The sequence below is a fragment of the Myzus persicae genome, unplaced genomic scaffold (assembly GCF_001856785.1).
Source record: "Myzus persicae strain clone G006 unplaced genomic scaffold, MPER_G0061.0, whole genome shotgun sequence".
Taxonomy (NCBI): Eukaryota; Metazoa; Arthropoda; class Insecta; order Hemiptera; family Aphididae; genus Myzus; species Myzus persicae.
Window position 1 is genome coordinate 124306 of NW_019101535.1, and position 16510 is coordinate 140815.

At 27.8% G+C, this 16510-nt stretch overlaps 2 protein-coding genes across 4 annotated transcripts; one reads left to right on the forward strand and one right to left on the reverse strand.

Annotated features, from left to right (window-relative positions):
- The first annotated feature begins 1243 nt into the window (after positions 1 to 1243).
- On the forward strand, positions 1244 to 10682 carry LOC111029448 (uncharacterized protein MAL13P1.304-like). Of its 3 annotated transcripts, none has more exons than XM_022308448.1 (21): positions 1244 to 1463; positions 1713 to 1948; positions 2025 to 2278; positions 2869 to 2934; positions 3010 to 3126; positions 3200 to 3331; positions 3725 to 3800; positions 3862 to 4017; positions 4077 to 4945; positions 5009 to 5119; positions 5206 to 5343; positions 6113 to 6237; positions 6315 to 6552; positions 6614 to 6785; positions 6959 to 7088; positions 7157 to 7326; positions 7394 to 8643; positions 8723 to 9119; positions 9672 to 9736; positions 9836 to 9940; positions 10006 to 10682. In XM_022308448.1, exons 2-21 carry the CDS (start codon positions 1717 to 1719, stop codon positions 10603 to 10605), a joined length of 5403 nt encoding a protein of 1800 aa, XP_022164140.1. In that variant the 5' UTR covers positions 1244 to 1463; positions 1713 to 1716; the 3' UTR covers positions 10606 to 10682. The 3 variants fall into 3 exon arrangements, with proteins under 3 accessions (XP_022164140.1, XP_022164141.1, XP_022164142.1); XM_022308449.1 differs by having other exon boundaries at positions 1717 to 1948; XM_022308450.1 differs by lacking the exons at positions 1244 to 1463; positions 1713 to 1948; positions 2025 to 2278 and having other exon boundaries at positions 3014 to 3126; positions 10006 to 10681.
- Positions 10683 to 13475: 2793 nt separating this feature from the next.
- LOC111029458 lies at positions 13476 to 13869 on the reverse strand. Its single transcript, XM_022308464.1, has one exon. It carries the CDS (start codon positions 13867 to 13869, stop codon positions 13648 to 13650), a length of 222 nt encoding a protein of 73 aa, XP_022164156.1. The 3' UTR covers positions 13476 to 13647.
- Positions 13870 to 16510: the final 2641 nt, after the last annotated feature.

A 16510-nucleotide genomic window follows, 5' to 3' on the forward strand; every position in this document is an offset into this window, starting at 1 on the left:
GGTGGATAAGGATTAATAGTACAAATAGACGAATCTATTTTTCAAGGGAAACGTAAGGACAACAGAGGAAGACTTCGCCTTGGAGATTATAAACCTGTTGATAATGAAGATGCTGATAGTAATACTTCCGAGTTCCGATACTTCCGAGGGTAATTCTAACAAAGAAAATCAAAACTATAATACTAATCGAAATTATGGCAGCCGAGTTCAAGGACCTTGGGTGTTTGGCATGTGCTGTTTGCGTGAAGATGCAATTTTAGAACGCCGTCTTTTTCTAGTCAATAAGAGGGATCGAGACACATTATTACCAATAATAATTCAAGAAATAGAACCAGGAACATAAGTTCATTCAGATGAGTGGAGAGCATACAGCAATTAAAAAAATCACTGTTTTCTTCACCAAACTGTTAATCATAGTAAGAACTTCATAGATCCGCATACAGGTACTCAAACTCAAACAATTGAGTGTTTATGGAGACACCTAAAGGTCAACTACAATATAAGATCACGTGGTGCTGCAAACCTAATCGAAAGGTAATTACAGGAAGAATAGTGGCGTTCAATCAATCCAACCAATACGTTCGGAAGTTTCTTGAGAGACATAAAGATACGTTTTTATAAATATATTATTATTTAAATGACAACTGTAAAACTACAAGCTCTAATAAAATTATTTAGGTAAGGTGACATTTTTTTACATTTTTTTCGCGTAGGTAGCATACGACACAAGTATTAATTTGTTGTAGATAGCATACGCCGGTAGTCGGTAGATAGCATACGACATATGTACTGACCCCAATTTTTGTTCACACGGATAAGCGTAAAAATAAAAATTATGGCATCTTAATTCTTAATTAAAAGTGACGCTGGGACCCTAGTTTGCCTAGTTTCCTCTAATAAATAGTGGTAACTGTAAACTGACACATAATGTTCTATAACACATTAACACCTATATAGTATAATAGTATATACTACATACAAAATATATACAATATAATATTATGGACGTAGTTATAGGTAATTAAAAAGTTTGTATGTTGTATCCATAACTATATGGCATATAGTAAAATATTGTCTATAGTTTTATATTTTCTCTAAGATAATATTAAATTAATTATTGGTTTAAATTATCTCAATTTGTGGTTTCACTGGAAAAGGTAAAAAAATTTAAAAAATAGTAAATACTAGAAATATTGATAACAAATTGATAACACCAAACATCGTATTCTCACATCATTATACGTTTGTTATGTTATGATATTTTGTAACAGAAAATGGAAAAAATTAAAAATTAGTCTAATATATTTCATCATACGTTGTTATTTACCTTATTATAATGTATTTATTATGTATGTTCAATAAATAAACTAAACATGCCATAAATTCAATGATGTTTGATTTAATTAATCATACACTACAAAATTCTCATCACCTACGATTACATTATATACACTGGAACTGTAGTGAGTATAATATTCATTTATGTTGTACCTATTTGTTTGTTTCTAATTATTTACTGTATGATACATATTTAAATTGTTTATGAATTTTGCAAACTGTGTTAACTTGTACAACTAATGAATTATAATTATTTTATTTATATTTGTTGAACAAGGTTTAATTTATTAAAGGTTTTATTTCTTTATTTAATTTATTTAACTAAAATTATATATGATCTTAAACAACTTAAATCATTGCTTACAATTTTGTAGGAAGATGTCTACTCACAAAAATATTGGTTTAAATATACAAGAAAATAGTCCTAATAAACTAAAGAAACCCAAAAACATGGTTCATACTTCAGAAGCCATAATAATAGGAGATACGTGTAAGCAAAAATGTAGACCAAATTTACCTACAGTTAAGGATACAATTCAAATTTTAAATAATGCAATTATTAGACCACCAATTCCTTCGATCAATGAAACTGTTCTGCTTAATAAACAATGTAAGTCATATTTAATGTAATAATATTTAACTGTTAAGTTATAAAATAATTGTCTTAAATATTTATATTAATTTAGGTATACTTCCAAAAAATAAACCAACTAAAGTTGATAAAATAATATTAAACAATTGTGCTGAAGAGCAAAAAACTGAAAAAAATACCAAAGCTACAGAAACAAAATTATATATTGAAAAGAAAAAAAAAGAAAGAACTTCAAAATGTAAATTAGATTTATTAGAGAAAAAAAAGTTGGCAGAAGAACGAAAAAAAAAATTAGATGAGTTACAAAAAACTACAAGAGAACTAGCTATAGCTTCTAAAAAGCAAAAGGTAATTACAATTTATCAATTATGAATTATGTGTTACGAAAACAAAAGATGGATAATGCATATTGGGTTGTATATTATGTCCATATTTATTAAAGACTTCGGATAACCAAAAATTAAATATTCAATTTATAATCAAACATAAAGTCTCCATTTGCTCTTAGAAAAGTAAATTGATTATAAGTTATAATATTATTAATATCTACAGAGTGTATACACCATTATTTAATTAAGGTATTTGTTTATTCTATGATGTAACATTACAAAACTTATGTTTGCTAAATCATTGTTTAAATTTGTATACCAAGAAATATCTTGAAATCTAGATTCAATAATCAATATATCTTCAAGAACTTAAATATTTAAAAATTAATCATAATATTAAATAATGTACTTCTTGTATTTGTATTTGTAGTTGATAACAAACATTAGAAGGTTATTTTTTGGAATAATCCTCAAGAATTGTATTATATTACCTATGTAGAGGATGAACAATCTGTTTATAATGGTGTAATTTCCTCATACAATAACTTAAATTGTATTTTGAAACATTAATTTCTACGATAATTTTATAATTTCTATTTACATTTTTAGGCTATCAATGTTCAAGACAAATGTAAAATTGATATAAGTTTACCGACTGAATCAAATGAACCTAAAGTTAGTACTAAACATTAATTATTTGTAATTTATTACTTACACATTTTATATGATACTTACAAAATGTATCTTTAGGTAGATCAAACATGGTCACCTCCACCTAAAGTTAAAAGTGTTAGAAAACCTCTAGAAGCTCTTAGAAATGTTCAAAAAATTGGTATTAACTTACTAACTGAATCAAACGAATCTAAAGTATAGTACTTAGCATTAATAATTTTTTATTTATTACTAACCTGTACCTGATACTTATAAAATGTACATTTAGATGGATCAAACTTGGTCACCTCCCCCTAAAGTTAAAAATTGTAAAAAACCACTGGAAGCTCATAAAAATGTGCAAAAAAAATCAATAAAAGATTTTAAAATTACAGATGAATATTCAAATGATACAAAAGATGTAATTATTTTTGTTTTATTTATTTTAGTATAAGACAGGGATAGCAAATGTTTTTCACGTTATGTGCCAAAAATTGCCTTATTTTTTTATTTCCCGCATGCCATTTAGTTACGAACAATATTTTATATACCAATAATAGCTGTCCCTTTATTTTTTGCTTAGTATGGTATCTAAATTTTTTAACAAACCTACAATTTAATTTTCTGGAAGACCTTAACGATAGTAAAAATTTGCTTACTTTGTGGTCTTATTATTGATTACTAAAATTATAATATATAATAAGCATTTTAATTTTTCGCATGCCTAATATTAATTAGGAATTTAAGAATAATTACAATAAAATTGTTAATTTTTATTTAATTAGTTTGTATTATGATTATTTTTAACCACTAGGTTATAAGTGCATGTGAATTTTCAAAAATGTCAAAAATACCAAGTACAATTTCAACAACAAAATTAATAGACTCAAGTATGTTTTCTCCTTATGGTATAATAAATATTCTTATTTTTAATTTTAATTGATGTTTTAGAACCTAAAATACGTGATGTTACCAAACCTGAAAATTTATTTTCTAAATTAAAATTCAATGATGATTATCAATTATTTGGTAAGAATTTATGTGATATTTCAATGCCTAAAGCAAATGACATTGATACATCTTCCATTCAAAAATGTAATAATGATGGTAAGTATATTGTTTAAGTATATTATAAGTATAAAGATTAATATAGTTTATAATTTTAGTGACCTTGTTAAATGGATCGTGCCATGATAACGAAAAACAAAAAAGTGATAGTGCTCATTTGAATAGAGAGGAATTGACTATGCCTGATATTAATTTGAGTATTAAGTCTTTGGATAATTTAAATAATTGTACTAAATCACACACAGGCTTGCAATTGCCTATTAAATCGCATGAGGAAATTATGAAAAGTATTGACAATCTAGAAGAGCTTCAAGAATTATTATTTGATCAGTGTTTGCCAGTTAAAAATTGTTATACAGAATCAACCCAAACTGAGAATTTCAATAATATGTTATCATTGTCAACTTTAAAATCTCCTCCACCTCCAATGAGTTTTATTTCAGTATTAAAATGTAAACATAATTTACAACAATCAGAAAAAAATAATTCGGAATTCTATGAACCTGCTGCTAATTTAAATATGAATAAACACACAATAACAAATAATTTATATTCTAATAAAACTAATAATGTTGAATTTACTGAATTTAATAAACCAGATGTGAATATTTGTAATGAAGAGGTAAATTTACCAAATGTTAATGATATTGAAACAAAAAACTGTTTAGATAGCTATAAACCTTTATTAATTGATGAACCAATTAAATTAAAGCCTAATAACTTATCTTCAATTGAAATTATTGAAAATAATAATTGTGAAGAAAAAATAAATATTGTAAATAATGACAAACTATTTACTAAATGTAATATAATAACTGATGAAGATATTAAAAAAGTCTTAAAAAATCTTAATTACGAATTTGATTTGTTGACAAAAAATAATTATTATAATTCAAATAATTTATGTAACACTTACATAAATTTAAAGTTTGATGAAAATAATTCAAATAATAGATCATCACATAGTGTAAGTAATAAATTAACTGAAAAGGTTCAATTTTAAGATTAAATTAATCTTTTTATGTATTAGTTTCCTGAAATCCATGATGAATTTCAAGCAGAACTTGATACACTCGACCAATTAAATGACTCTTTATGTCATATCGAAAGGATGAGCTGCGACATGTCAATTAAATCTAACGTATATATATTTTAACATTTCTATTTTATAATTCCGCATATTATTTTATTTTGTATTCAAATTGTAATTGATACCTTACATTTCAGGAACAATCTATTGAACTGAATGATCACTGTAATTCTAATAATGATAATGATGTTCCTACACCATTTTCCAAACTAAATGCTTTGTCATCAAATATGATTTGTGTAGATAAAACAATAACTGGCTTTTCTATTCAAATGGTAATCATATATTTAATTCAATATGAATCAGTACTACTACTCAATAACAAGTTTTAATATTATGATTAAAAATATAAATGTATAAAGGCATCAGTTTAAATCAGCAGTTTCCAAACTTTTTTTTCAGTGGTGCCTTTAGATAAATAGTTTCGATTCGTGCTGTCCGAATCGGACTGCAAGATAATAATTTTTTCACAAGATTCAATTTGAAATCAACAAAAATTACAATAAATAATAAATAATTTTTTTTGAGTCATGGTGCTCTCAAAAAGAGCGTCGCGCCGTTTGGGAACCCTCTGGTTTAAATAAAACAATTATTTATTCAAATTTTGATTTTATATTAAAAGTTTTGGAAAAGTATGCAACTTCTGATTATTATATTAAGAATATTGATTCACCATTCAGAATTTGAATAAATATATTTTAGTAACTAGTAAATTAAATACTTCAAACTAAATTAAAATATAAATTTCAAAATCACAAAAAGAGAGTGTAACCAGTTAAACAGATTTTCTTATGTACTAATATACTCAGTAGCAGACATAACATACATTTTAAATGACACAATTTCATATTTAAGTATTGACCACCACCACACCACTATTTACTTTAATATATAATATTTACTGATTACAAAGTTATGTATGATGTAAATAAAATGTCGCCAAATCGTATAATGGACTTTGGCGCAAAATTGAGCCTTTTGGGCTTGCCACTGAATATTTTATTTATATTATTAATTACTAAATATCGATGAATATTTTTTTAGTTTGAACAATTAATTAAAGATGAAGAACTCCGGGCAAAACAACACCGTACCATACTTAGTTTAAGGGAAAAATCTTTAACTAATCGTTTGAAGTGGGAAATTACTATGTATGACCTTCAAGTGAAGTAAGAACTTTTTAAAATATTTTAAAGTTCTGCTATAACATTTAATTTTAACAAACAATATCTTGTACGTTTTATAGGAATTTAAAAAACAAACTTGGTCATGAAAAACAATTTCAGTTGTTCAAACAAAAACAAAGAGGTAGTGTGAAAAAGTTGGAAAATTCCTTGTCTCAAATAAAACGACTTGGTAGAGTAATAGATTCAGTGTATAAGCAACGCTTTATAATGTTTAATGAACATTTACAACATTTAAGAAACCAATCATCTTCTAAAAAAGTTATACGAAAACTAAAAAGCCTAGAGCAATTTCCAAAGGTAATATTTGTTTATTAAATCTTAGATATACTTGAGACTAATAAATAACATTTGATTTTAGATAGAAGAACATGCTTGTCAGTCACTTAATTCTCATATTTTTAAAAAAATTATTAAGCCTGACTATTTCGATAGTAATGATAGTGAACATGATAAGATTAATCCGATTGAATCAAAAAATAATACATCGCCAATGGTGTTTGAATCGGAAAAATCTAAAATCATTTTGCGAAGTAAGTTCATATATCAATTATAATGTTTTACTTCAGGTAAAAAGATAAATATTATTATTGAGATCAGTTGTATTTTTAAAAAAGTCACTGTTTATCATTTTACATTTAATTAGTGTATTAGTTTTAAAGTTGTATGCTTAATTTTTAGTAACATTAGTTATTTTGTTTATTAGACCAAGCAACTTCTCCTATTAGTATTGAAACAAATATTTTCAATCAAGTTCAAAATGTCGAAGTTCAAACAGATGTTAAATGTTCTTCACAGTCTGTCATTAATAAATCTATACAAACTTCTAAAACAAAGTAAGTATAGAATTTTCTTTAATAACTGTTTAATTAATATGGTTACTAACCAATCATAAAATATTTAGATGTAAACACACAACTAATGAAAATATAAAATCATTTAATCCAATTGATTTTTCTTATAAAAATGATGAAATGTTTGATGCAATTAAAACCAAGGATAAAAGATCATTGTCACCAATTTTACCTACAAGTCCTGTTAAACTGAGAAAATATCTTACGGAGACATCGTTTAGTAAATAAAATGATTGAAATTTCAAAACAAAGTTCTACTTAATTATGTATATTCATTTATTTTCAAGGTACAAATTCAGAACAGAGTGACCTGGATACACGGATAATGTCTTTACAAGAACAACTTGAAGATAGAAAATTAGAAACTTTTAGATTGAAAAAAGAACAAAAAAAACTTAAATTAGAAAATCTTAAGGCTAAAGAGCAAGATCTTTTGAAACAGATAAATTTATATGACAAGAAAATTGAAGAATCGAGAAAAAGTTTGATGGTTGAAATAAAGAAAAAAAATATGTATGTTTCAAAATCTTCAACAAAAAACGATTCTTCTTCTTCGACAAATTCTAGTTCTTCTGTTCTTCAAAATATTATTAACTATAAGAATGATCATAGTCAGCATATAGACGAATCAGATAGAATAATACGGACAGATGGAAATAAATATTTCTATCCAGTCGCTACCGATAAGGAATGTGATCATAGTGTATTATCTGTAGATAAACCAATAAATGACTTTCAAAAAAAAAATGTTTATAAATCCAAGGAAAATTGCGATATGCATACAATTAATTTTGATTCAAATATTGATAATTATAATTGTATAGAACAATCACTTCAATCTTTAGAAACAATTCCAGTTTGTGAAGATGTACAATTACATGAAAAGCACATTGCAAAAGAAGTAAATGATTCAAACAAACCTCATGAAATTGAAACTGAAGTAAATATTCCTTTTAAATTTCTACCACAGAAGACTTTAGACATTCATAAATTAAATGATCTAAAAGTAAATTTAAGGGAAGAAACTAATTCATGTGAAGTAAATGAAACAATTGACAATGATATAAATTTAGATATTTCTTTATGCAAGTTTTCTATTCCAAATAATATTGTATCAGAAACTTCCAATAACCAAGAATTACATATAGAAACAGATAATAAAAAGTCACTGATTATTCATGACAATATTAACCGCTCCAATACAAGTTCATCTAATAGTAGTGCTATTCATAACAATCTCATTATAAATGTAAATGATACTGATGTATGTGAAATGCAAAAAAACATTGTCAGTCAATTTGAGGAACATAATTATAAAATGGGATCAGATGATATTTATAGTCCAGATTTTACATCAGATGAGTATACATCAGAATTTCAACGGTCATTTCAATCTAATAAAAATGATAATATAATAGAATCAAATGACAGTGAACAAAGTAATGAAACTTCTTATGAAGAAGACAGAAGTGAAGGAGAAATAATATTTGAGGATAAAACATTTATTGAACCGTATTCAGATGATCATGGTGATTTTGTAAGTAAAATTATACCATTGTAATAAGTTATTTTTATTTCAAAAACCCTAACCAAACCTCTAATGTATTATATTTTAGGTTCAAAATGAGAATTCTTCTAATGACCAAGTTCATGTTATTACTACCAACATTTTTAACTGTCTTCTGAAAGATGCAAAAAAATCATTAAAATCTAACATGCGTAAATCATTATTTTCTTCAGAGAAAAATTATCTTGATAATTTAACTGAAGAAACTCCATTGTTGTTAATCTTAAAACGGGAAGAAGAGAATCAAAATCGGATTATTCTCTCGGAGCAAGCTTCAATTATTTCAGATGCACTTTTTAAGCATCATTTACAACCTCTTATTTCTGAAACTCTTCAAATGTATTTACCTAGATTGAATGAAATGGAAATGGAAAAATTAACAGTATATTTAAAGTGGTCTTCTACTAAAAGAAAAAAATTGAAGTTATCAGAATGTTTAATTTTTCGTAAGTGATTTTTTCGGTTAAATATAAAGTTATTAATTTGACTGCTCTAAAATATTTGCTTGTATATTTATTTTATTAATGCTTATTCTACTGCATGCTGTTAATTTGCTTTTTTGCACAAATATGTACTTCAACTTCATAATAATAAATTTCTACATTTGTTTCAAGTATGCATAAAAACATCCATTACTTACAATTATTTATATTATTTATCGAGTGAATCAATTAATATTTGTTCATGTTTATTGTATTTGTTTTTATATTTCTTATTTAAAATAAAATCCTCAACCAAAATTAAAGTCTTAAATTGTGTTTATGAGTGAAATATTTTATTATTTTATCGTTTAAATATAAGACTTGAATGCAATTTCTGGTTTTGTTTTTAAAATTTTTTTCAGATATTTTTTGTATACTCTATTTATATGTTATGCAATATCAATTTTATTTTTATGTAATTTAAACATTATTAATCGCAAATCGCTTCAGCTTTATAAATTAATAATGTAACATATTATGTATGCATTGTACAAACATTTATTGGTTTTACTCTAGAGCATAAAATTGATGTTGACAATGAAAATTCATTTGAAATGTTTTATCAGAAGTATCTAGATCAGGTAATAATACAAACATGTTACTTGTTCTTACGAATTGATTATATAATCTAACTAAATGGATTTATTCATAAGAATAATTTCTAATCAAATCTGTTTTAGAAAAAATCCCCGACTTTGCAAGATAAAAGTAACAATGTTATGCTCAACCATACGCAACAAGAAGCAGAAAAATTAAAACTAGAACAAATTCGCATTGAAGAAGAAGTATGTGGGGTGATTTTTTCAGAGTAAATTATATTTAATAATATATTGGGCTTGTATTTTTTCAGATTGAACGTCTTCGCATGTCGGAAGAAGTACAATTTTTTTTAAGAGAAATACCTAATAAGCCCCCGCCCCCTTATAAAAGTCCTACTAAAAACAAAGCCCTTATTGACGTACCTTATACATCTGATGAAGTGCACAAAATGGTTTTGACAGCTGCTAATCAAGTATTCAATGGTTCTCAAAGTGCATTATTGAACAACTATATTATAGATTCAGATTCAATTGTACATGCTGATTATAAAACATTGATTTTTGATTACTGTAAAGAAATTGCACAAGACTTATTTATTGACAAAACATATTTACCCTTATGGAAGAGATCTATAAAAAGCTTGAAACAATTTAAGGCCAGGCCAAAAAACCCTAAAGATTTAAGCGATGTAGTAATAAAAAAAATGAATCAGATTATTGACATAGACGAGTGTGAAGAGAAAGTAAATAAATTTGTTGTGAAACAAATGCATGAAGAAGATAGTAAATGGACTGATTTTCAAATGGATGAATTAGAAATACAAAATGATATTGTTGAAAATTTGATGAAAAAATTGGTTCGCGATACTATCACAAATACCAAAACAAATTTTTATTTGAAATTTATCTAAGAAAAGTATTCCTTACCTTCATTAATTTTATATTATGTATATTAACCACTTGTATGTATATTGTTTTATATATTATTTGTATATAAATTTAAAATTTTTTTTTAAATTTTTTATTGCAATTATTTTATTTATAAACAACATTATATTATTAAAGGTTTATTATTTTTTAAATGGTTCATTCGTGGGATTAAAATACAATTTGTATTTTTTAACTCGAGCAATTTGAGGACAATTCGACCTTATGTTTATGTAATATATCCTCTATTAGAAAAACAAATTTTTACTGCATCTGTTTCTACTTTCTATTGAACATAGTGCTAAAGCCTATACTGCTATATTAACCAATATGTCGCAACCTCTACTCATGGGTATCCTTTTAATAATATCCAAATTGCAACAACTTTTTAATTAATCTAATATATAAAAATCTCATGTCAAGCTGGAAAATGTTTGTTACCAAATTCATTCGAAACGGCTGGACCGATTTTCGTGAAATTTTGTGTGTACGTACATTAAGGTAGGTCTCGGAGAGTGATGTAAACTATTTTTCATACCCCTAGGTGTAAAGAGTGGCTCACACAAAATATTTTTTAATATTTAACGTGTAAATTGTATAATAATAATAATACGCACCGATCGTACAACAACACTATGGTTAGGTACCGAATAGGTATTATTATCAATATAACTTTTAAACGATAAAATACATACATTTTACATTTAAAAAACAGAGCATTGCAATAATATTAGGAGTTTTGGTAAGTTTTGATCGAATATTTTTGTTTCTAAAAATGCCAGCAACTAGACATACAAACTTAAGTCGCGGAACTCGCAAGTCGCAATGCTACAAGTCAGAAAAGGTCAGGTTACTGGAAATCCGCCGTGCCATAAGATATGCTTATAAACGTATGTAATGTACACGTTTATTTTAATTATTAATTCATTTTCTTAATTTTTTAGTGGAAATTAGTATTTTTTTTGTTTTTTGGTTGCCAATGTTTAATCGAGCAGAACAGGTTTAAGCATCCAACAAATCGAATCTTCATACATTGCCTTCCAAGGAGACTGAGTTGTACTTATAGCCGCTCATCAGTGTCCACAATCAAAATAAAAATAAAAATAAAACTTATTATTCATATAATCATATAAATTGACAGATACTAATATAGTATTCAGCATGGCTAAATAACTAGTTATTTAGCCATGGTATTCAGTATGCACCTAACTGGGTTTGCAATCCACCACAGGTGGATTGCCTACCTGATATAATATACTGCTCGCATTATCACCATCAAGTCTCTTAAATCACTTATGAAGACAGAAGATATGGCATTTTTAACGGGCAACGAAGTGCAGGGATCAGTTACTTATTTACTATAAATATAAAAACGTCACATACATTTTTGTATGAGTACATAATTAAACATTAGTTAATAATTATAGAATCTGGTGAACATATATGAGACTATGAAGTGCTTAGAAATTAGCGAATCCATGTAAACAGAAAAAATAATGTTCATTCCAATTAATAATTGATATTATTCGAGGTCATTTAGACACCCTCAGTGTCTGAATTAATAAAAAAAAATGTATAGTATTTTTATTAACTTATAAGTCAATATTGCAGTAAGTAGGTAGTGCTATACTACGGTATGAATAGGTTCATGATCCTGGGCAGATTGGCCCAGGGACAATAAACTTAATTGGATAGACGGTATTAGATAACCGATAAATAATATTGTATCTATATTTTATGTACCTACTTGTAGGCTCATGAACTTAAGTGACATATTACTAATGTGAATTGGGTAGGTATTGGACAAAAGCGGTAGTCGATTGGAACAACTAGGTATACCTACTTGTATAGGAAAAAAGCTAAATAGGTATGAGAAATCGAGTGAATATCTAATGTAAAAATGTCAAAATGTCAAATTTAATTTCACTTTCTGGTGGAAATTTTTTTAGGTAAAGGTAAACCAATTTATAAGGAATCTTGTATTACATTTTTAAATCTTAGATAAAAAAATAAAACATTTTATGAAGTTCTAATTCAAAATAATTTTCAAATTGTCTTGATTTTTACTAATTTTGTCAAAATCCTAAATTCACACACTCGTAAAAAAATATTGTGGATTCACACTCAACTTTTTTACTAATTTCTTTTATGTTTAATTAAATTTATAGTTGTAAATGATCCAAATCCCAAATATGATGTATCCTAAAGATTTTACATTCGTATTGAACAAAATACGTATATGACTGTGTGAGTGTGGTTTAAATTTATTTTTTGATTTTATTAGAAACATGTAATATAAGGTCAAAGGTTCCTCATAAGCTGCTGTCCTAGCAATTCACAAAAATTGAAGAAACAATGACACCCAACTCTTCTTTTACACAAGCACTTTAAGTTCAAATTTTGACGAAATTCTTAAAAATCACGAACAATGCGAATAATTTTGTAGTAAAAGTTGTATAAAATGTTCAATTTTTAAATCTAAGAAACTATATATTTAAAAAAAGATTCTTCGTAAGTAGATATAAGTAATATGCTGTAACGCCTGTACCCAAAAACAAAATAAAAAATATTTTTAATCAATTTTTCCAAATTATATAGACATTTTAAATTCAAATTTGGGCGAAATTAGATATTTAACAAAGAATAACGACGATGGTTATTATTTTTTGTAGTTCAAATAGGTATTTAAATCATAAATAATACTAGCCACCCGTCAATGCTTTGCTATTGCTAGATTTCAGTACATTTATATATTATGTTTAGTAAAATGTAAAAAGTTTAATATGAATTATATCAGATATTTGATTAATTGTATTAGTATAATTTTATATATAAGTGTATATTCGAACACGGAACAGATGTCGCGCCGCGCAAGCTGAAAACCGGTTCGTCTCGCCGCGCTGCCGGCGTCGAAGCTGTTTTTGATTGATGAACTCCATGTAAAAAGTTGCCATTACTTCATAAAAGATCCAATTCGGTTGGTTTTTATATTTCGTCTCTTCCGGACCCAGTTTTAGTGCTGCTTTTCACTTTTTGAGCCAATGGCCGTTATTCCTATTCGCCATAAGCGAATCCTTCTTTTTTAATTCCTCTATTGCAATGTCTTCGCTGAAGTTGTCTTTAATCCTTTTCCAGGCATCACTGACAAGATTTCTATTTTTATGCATTGGGTCCTTTGGATTCCAAATTAATGACTCCTTTTCAAATAACGACAAAAATTCTAATGTCTTTTCATTAGACCACTCCATTTCGATGAAATTTTAGTAAATATAATCCACAAGAAGGTATTTAAATTTAAATAGTTAAAAAAAATTTAATTTAATTAAAGATTAATTAAATACCTATTTAAATATTGACGCCGATTGCCAAGTGCACGGTTCGTGTGGAATGACGTGCCACCTGTGATTACTACTATAGTGATATTCAGGGGCGCACCCAGAATTTTTTTTTGGGGAGGGCTAAATTCAAAAAAATTTAATATTAATAATTAGTATTTATTTTGAAATATGTACAGAAATCTTAAAGCTTGTTAATTAACAATTAAAAACGAATAAATAAATAAGCTCGCGAAAAACCAACGATGTCGACTTGAACAGTTGGACGACAATACTTGTTAATCTACTAAATAAGTTATAAAATGAAAGTGGAATTTGTCGCAAAGATACCTGCGGCTTGAGATAAACTTCATTGTATTTTGTATCGATAAAAATGTATAATCAAGACGTTTCCTGTATCCTACACAGTACAAAGTTTCAACTAACGACGTCGCGACGATAATAATAAACAACAGAGGTCTCTCTCGGGGCCCGGAATGACAGGTATAAATATAATATTATGTTATACCTAATGTTTAAATTTCGATAGTTGATATTTTTTTTTCGTAATAATTTAAAGTCAAATGTCAATTGTCAATAAACCTAATAAAATATGTTTTGGGGCTAGCCATTTGGGGGGGGGGGCTAAAGCCCGTTAGCCACCCCCTTGGGTGCGCCCTTGGTGATATTATTATTATACACCTAATGATATTAACAATAAATAATGGTCTATTTTTGGGGGAAATCCAAGATTAAATTTTTTATCAGTACGAGTCACTCGTGTTGTATCCGACACCGACGGGAAACCGTGAGTGACTCGGCGAGTAAAAATAATCGCCGTGCTTTACGACTAAATACCTCACACACAACTCGCAAAGTAGTACGATTGACGAATATTCGCCGATTACACGAGTCGTGTGGGACATGTTTTAACTTTTCTGTTGAAATATTTTTCGGATAACATAATATTAAGTCACAAGCCGAGAACCAACTCCCCGAACCACAGACTGTTTAGTTGGGTTTGGTAAGGTTTAGTGAGGTTTGATGAGGTTTAGTCTCACCCGACGCCGCGATAACGGAATTGGCCGGTATTATTACTTAGATTTAAATTGTTTCGATTACAGCAGCGCTATCTATAAAATAATTTTGAACTCTTACGCGTGAGTGTGAAGAACTGATCATCACATTTGCTAAATTTCCTTGGCTAGATAGCGCGATAGTGTACGATTTACAATTATGTGGATGTTGGAAAAGCACGATAGGTGATGGAAAACTTGTTGAGGGGCCTTAGTTCCTCGATTGAGTTTTTAGAAAATTCAAAATAGCAATTAATATTTACCATTACTATAGCCAATCGTGGTTACTGGTCGCGTAATATTGTAGTAGCTTATAATCACACAGTTTTTCAACAAATACATCAGTAACTGCACAATATTTATGGAATTAATAGTTTAATAAGTAATTAATGCCGAGCCCTGAGAGAATTATAGGCGCAATTAAAGTATCTATTTTTTTTTAAACTTTTGTAAATTTCAAAACTTAATTTTGAATTTCTCTTAAGTCTAGACACTTCTGGAGTTTTATACTTTTATATTTAGTTTTAGTTATAGTTTTCCCATTAAAACTAAATCAATATTGTGAGTTTTTGGAAAAAAATAATTGACTCGCGCCAGTAGGTAGTGGTATTGGTTTTTCGATGTGATTGATTCAACTTAGCATGATTCTCTTTTAGCCGTTTCATCGAGTAAACGCCTTTTCGCACAAAATCAACACTTATTTTATCGCCTGACAGCGTTTCTATAGCCGTTACCACGACGTTGTATGAGTCTGGTAGCGTTAATAACAACAAGCATGCCACCATCTCCTCCTGGATTTTGCAACCCGCAACTTTTGTTTTTCTCAATAAATCATCGAAGTGAATTAGAAATTGCTCTATGGATTCTTCCCCTTCCATACATTTTAATGTGAGCATATTCCTTAAGAGAAGTAATTTGTTTGACGCACCTCTGGGTTCAAACGTTGCACATAGCCGTTCCCAAATTGTTTTAGCCGCAGTTGCATCTTTGACATATTCCAGGTGTGAGTCCACCACACATTGCACCAGTAATGCTATCGCTGTTGCGTCGTTTCCGATGAACGTGGCCAGTGGCGTGCCCAAGGGGGGAGGTTAGGGGTTATATCCCCCCCTCATTGACTTTTTTTCGTTGACTTCAACTTATTTAATTATTTTATATTAATTTAAATGTACTTTTACCAAAACATTTATAACATATATCCCCCCATTGAAATTTCCTGGGCAAGCCACTGAACGTGGCCCTAGTAGTGGAGTCTGTAGGTGAAATGCACTGGTGGACAGTATAAAGCAGACTAACTATATTGACACGTCCGTAGATAAAGGTTTATCGATAAGGGTATTCGAATATATGTATTTATACAATAAACAATATGACAATATAATAATATAGAATGGTAGTGATAGGATTAATATCTCAACAATTCAATCCCATTACATATCAAAAAAATTTGCCGCTAAATGTTAGAGATTAATATATTACACGCAAACTATTATTTTTTA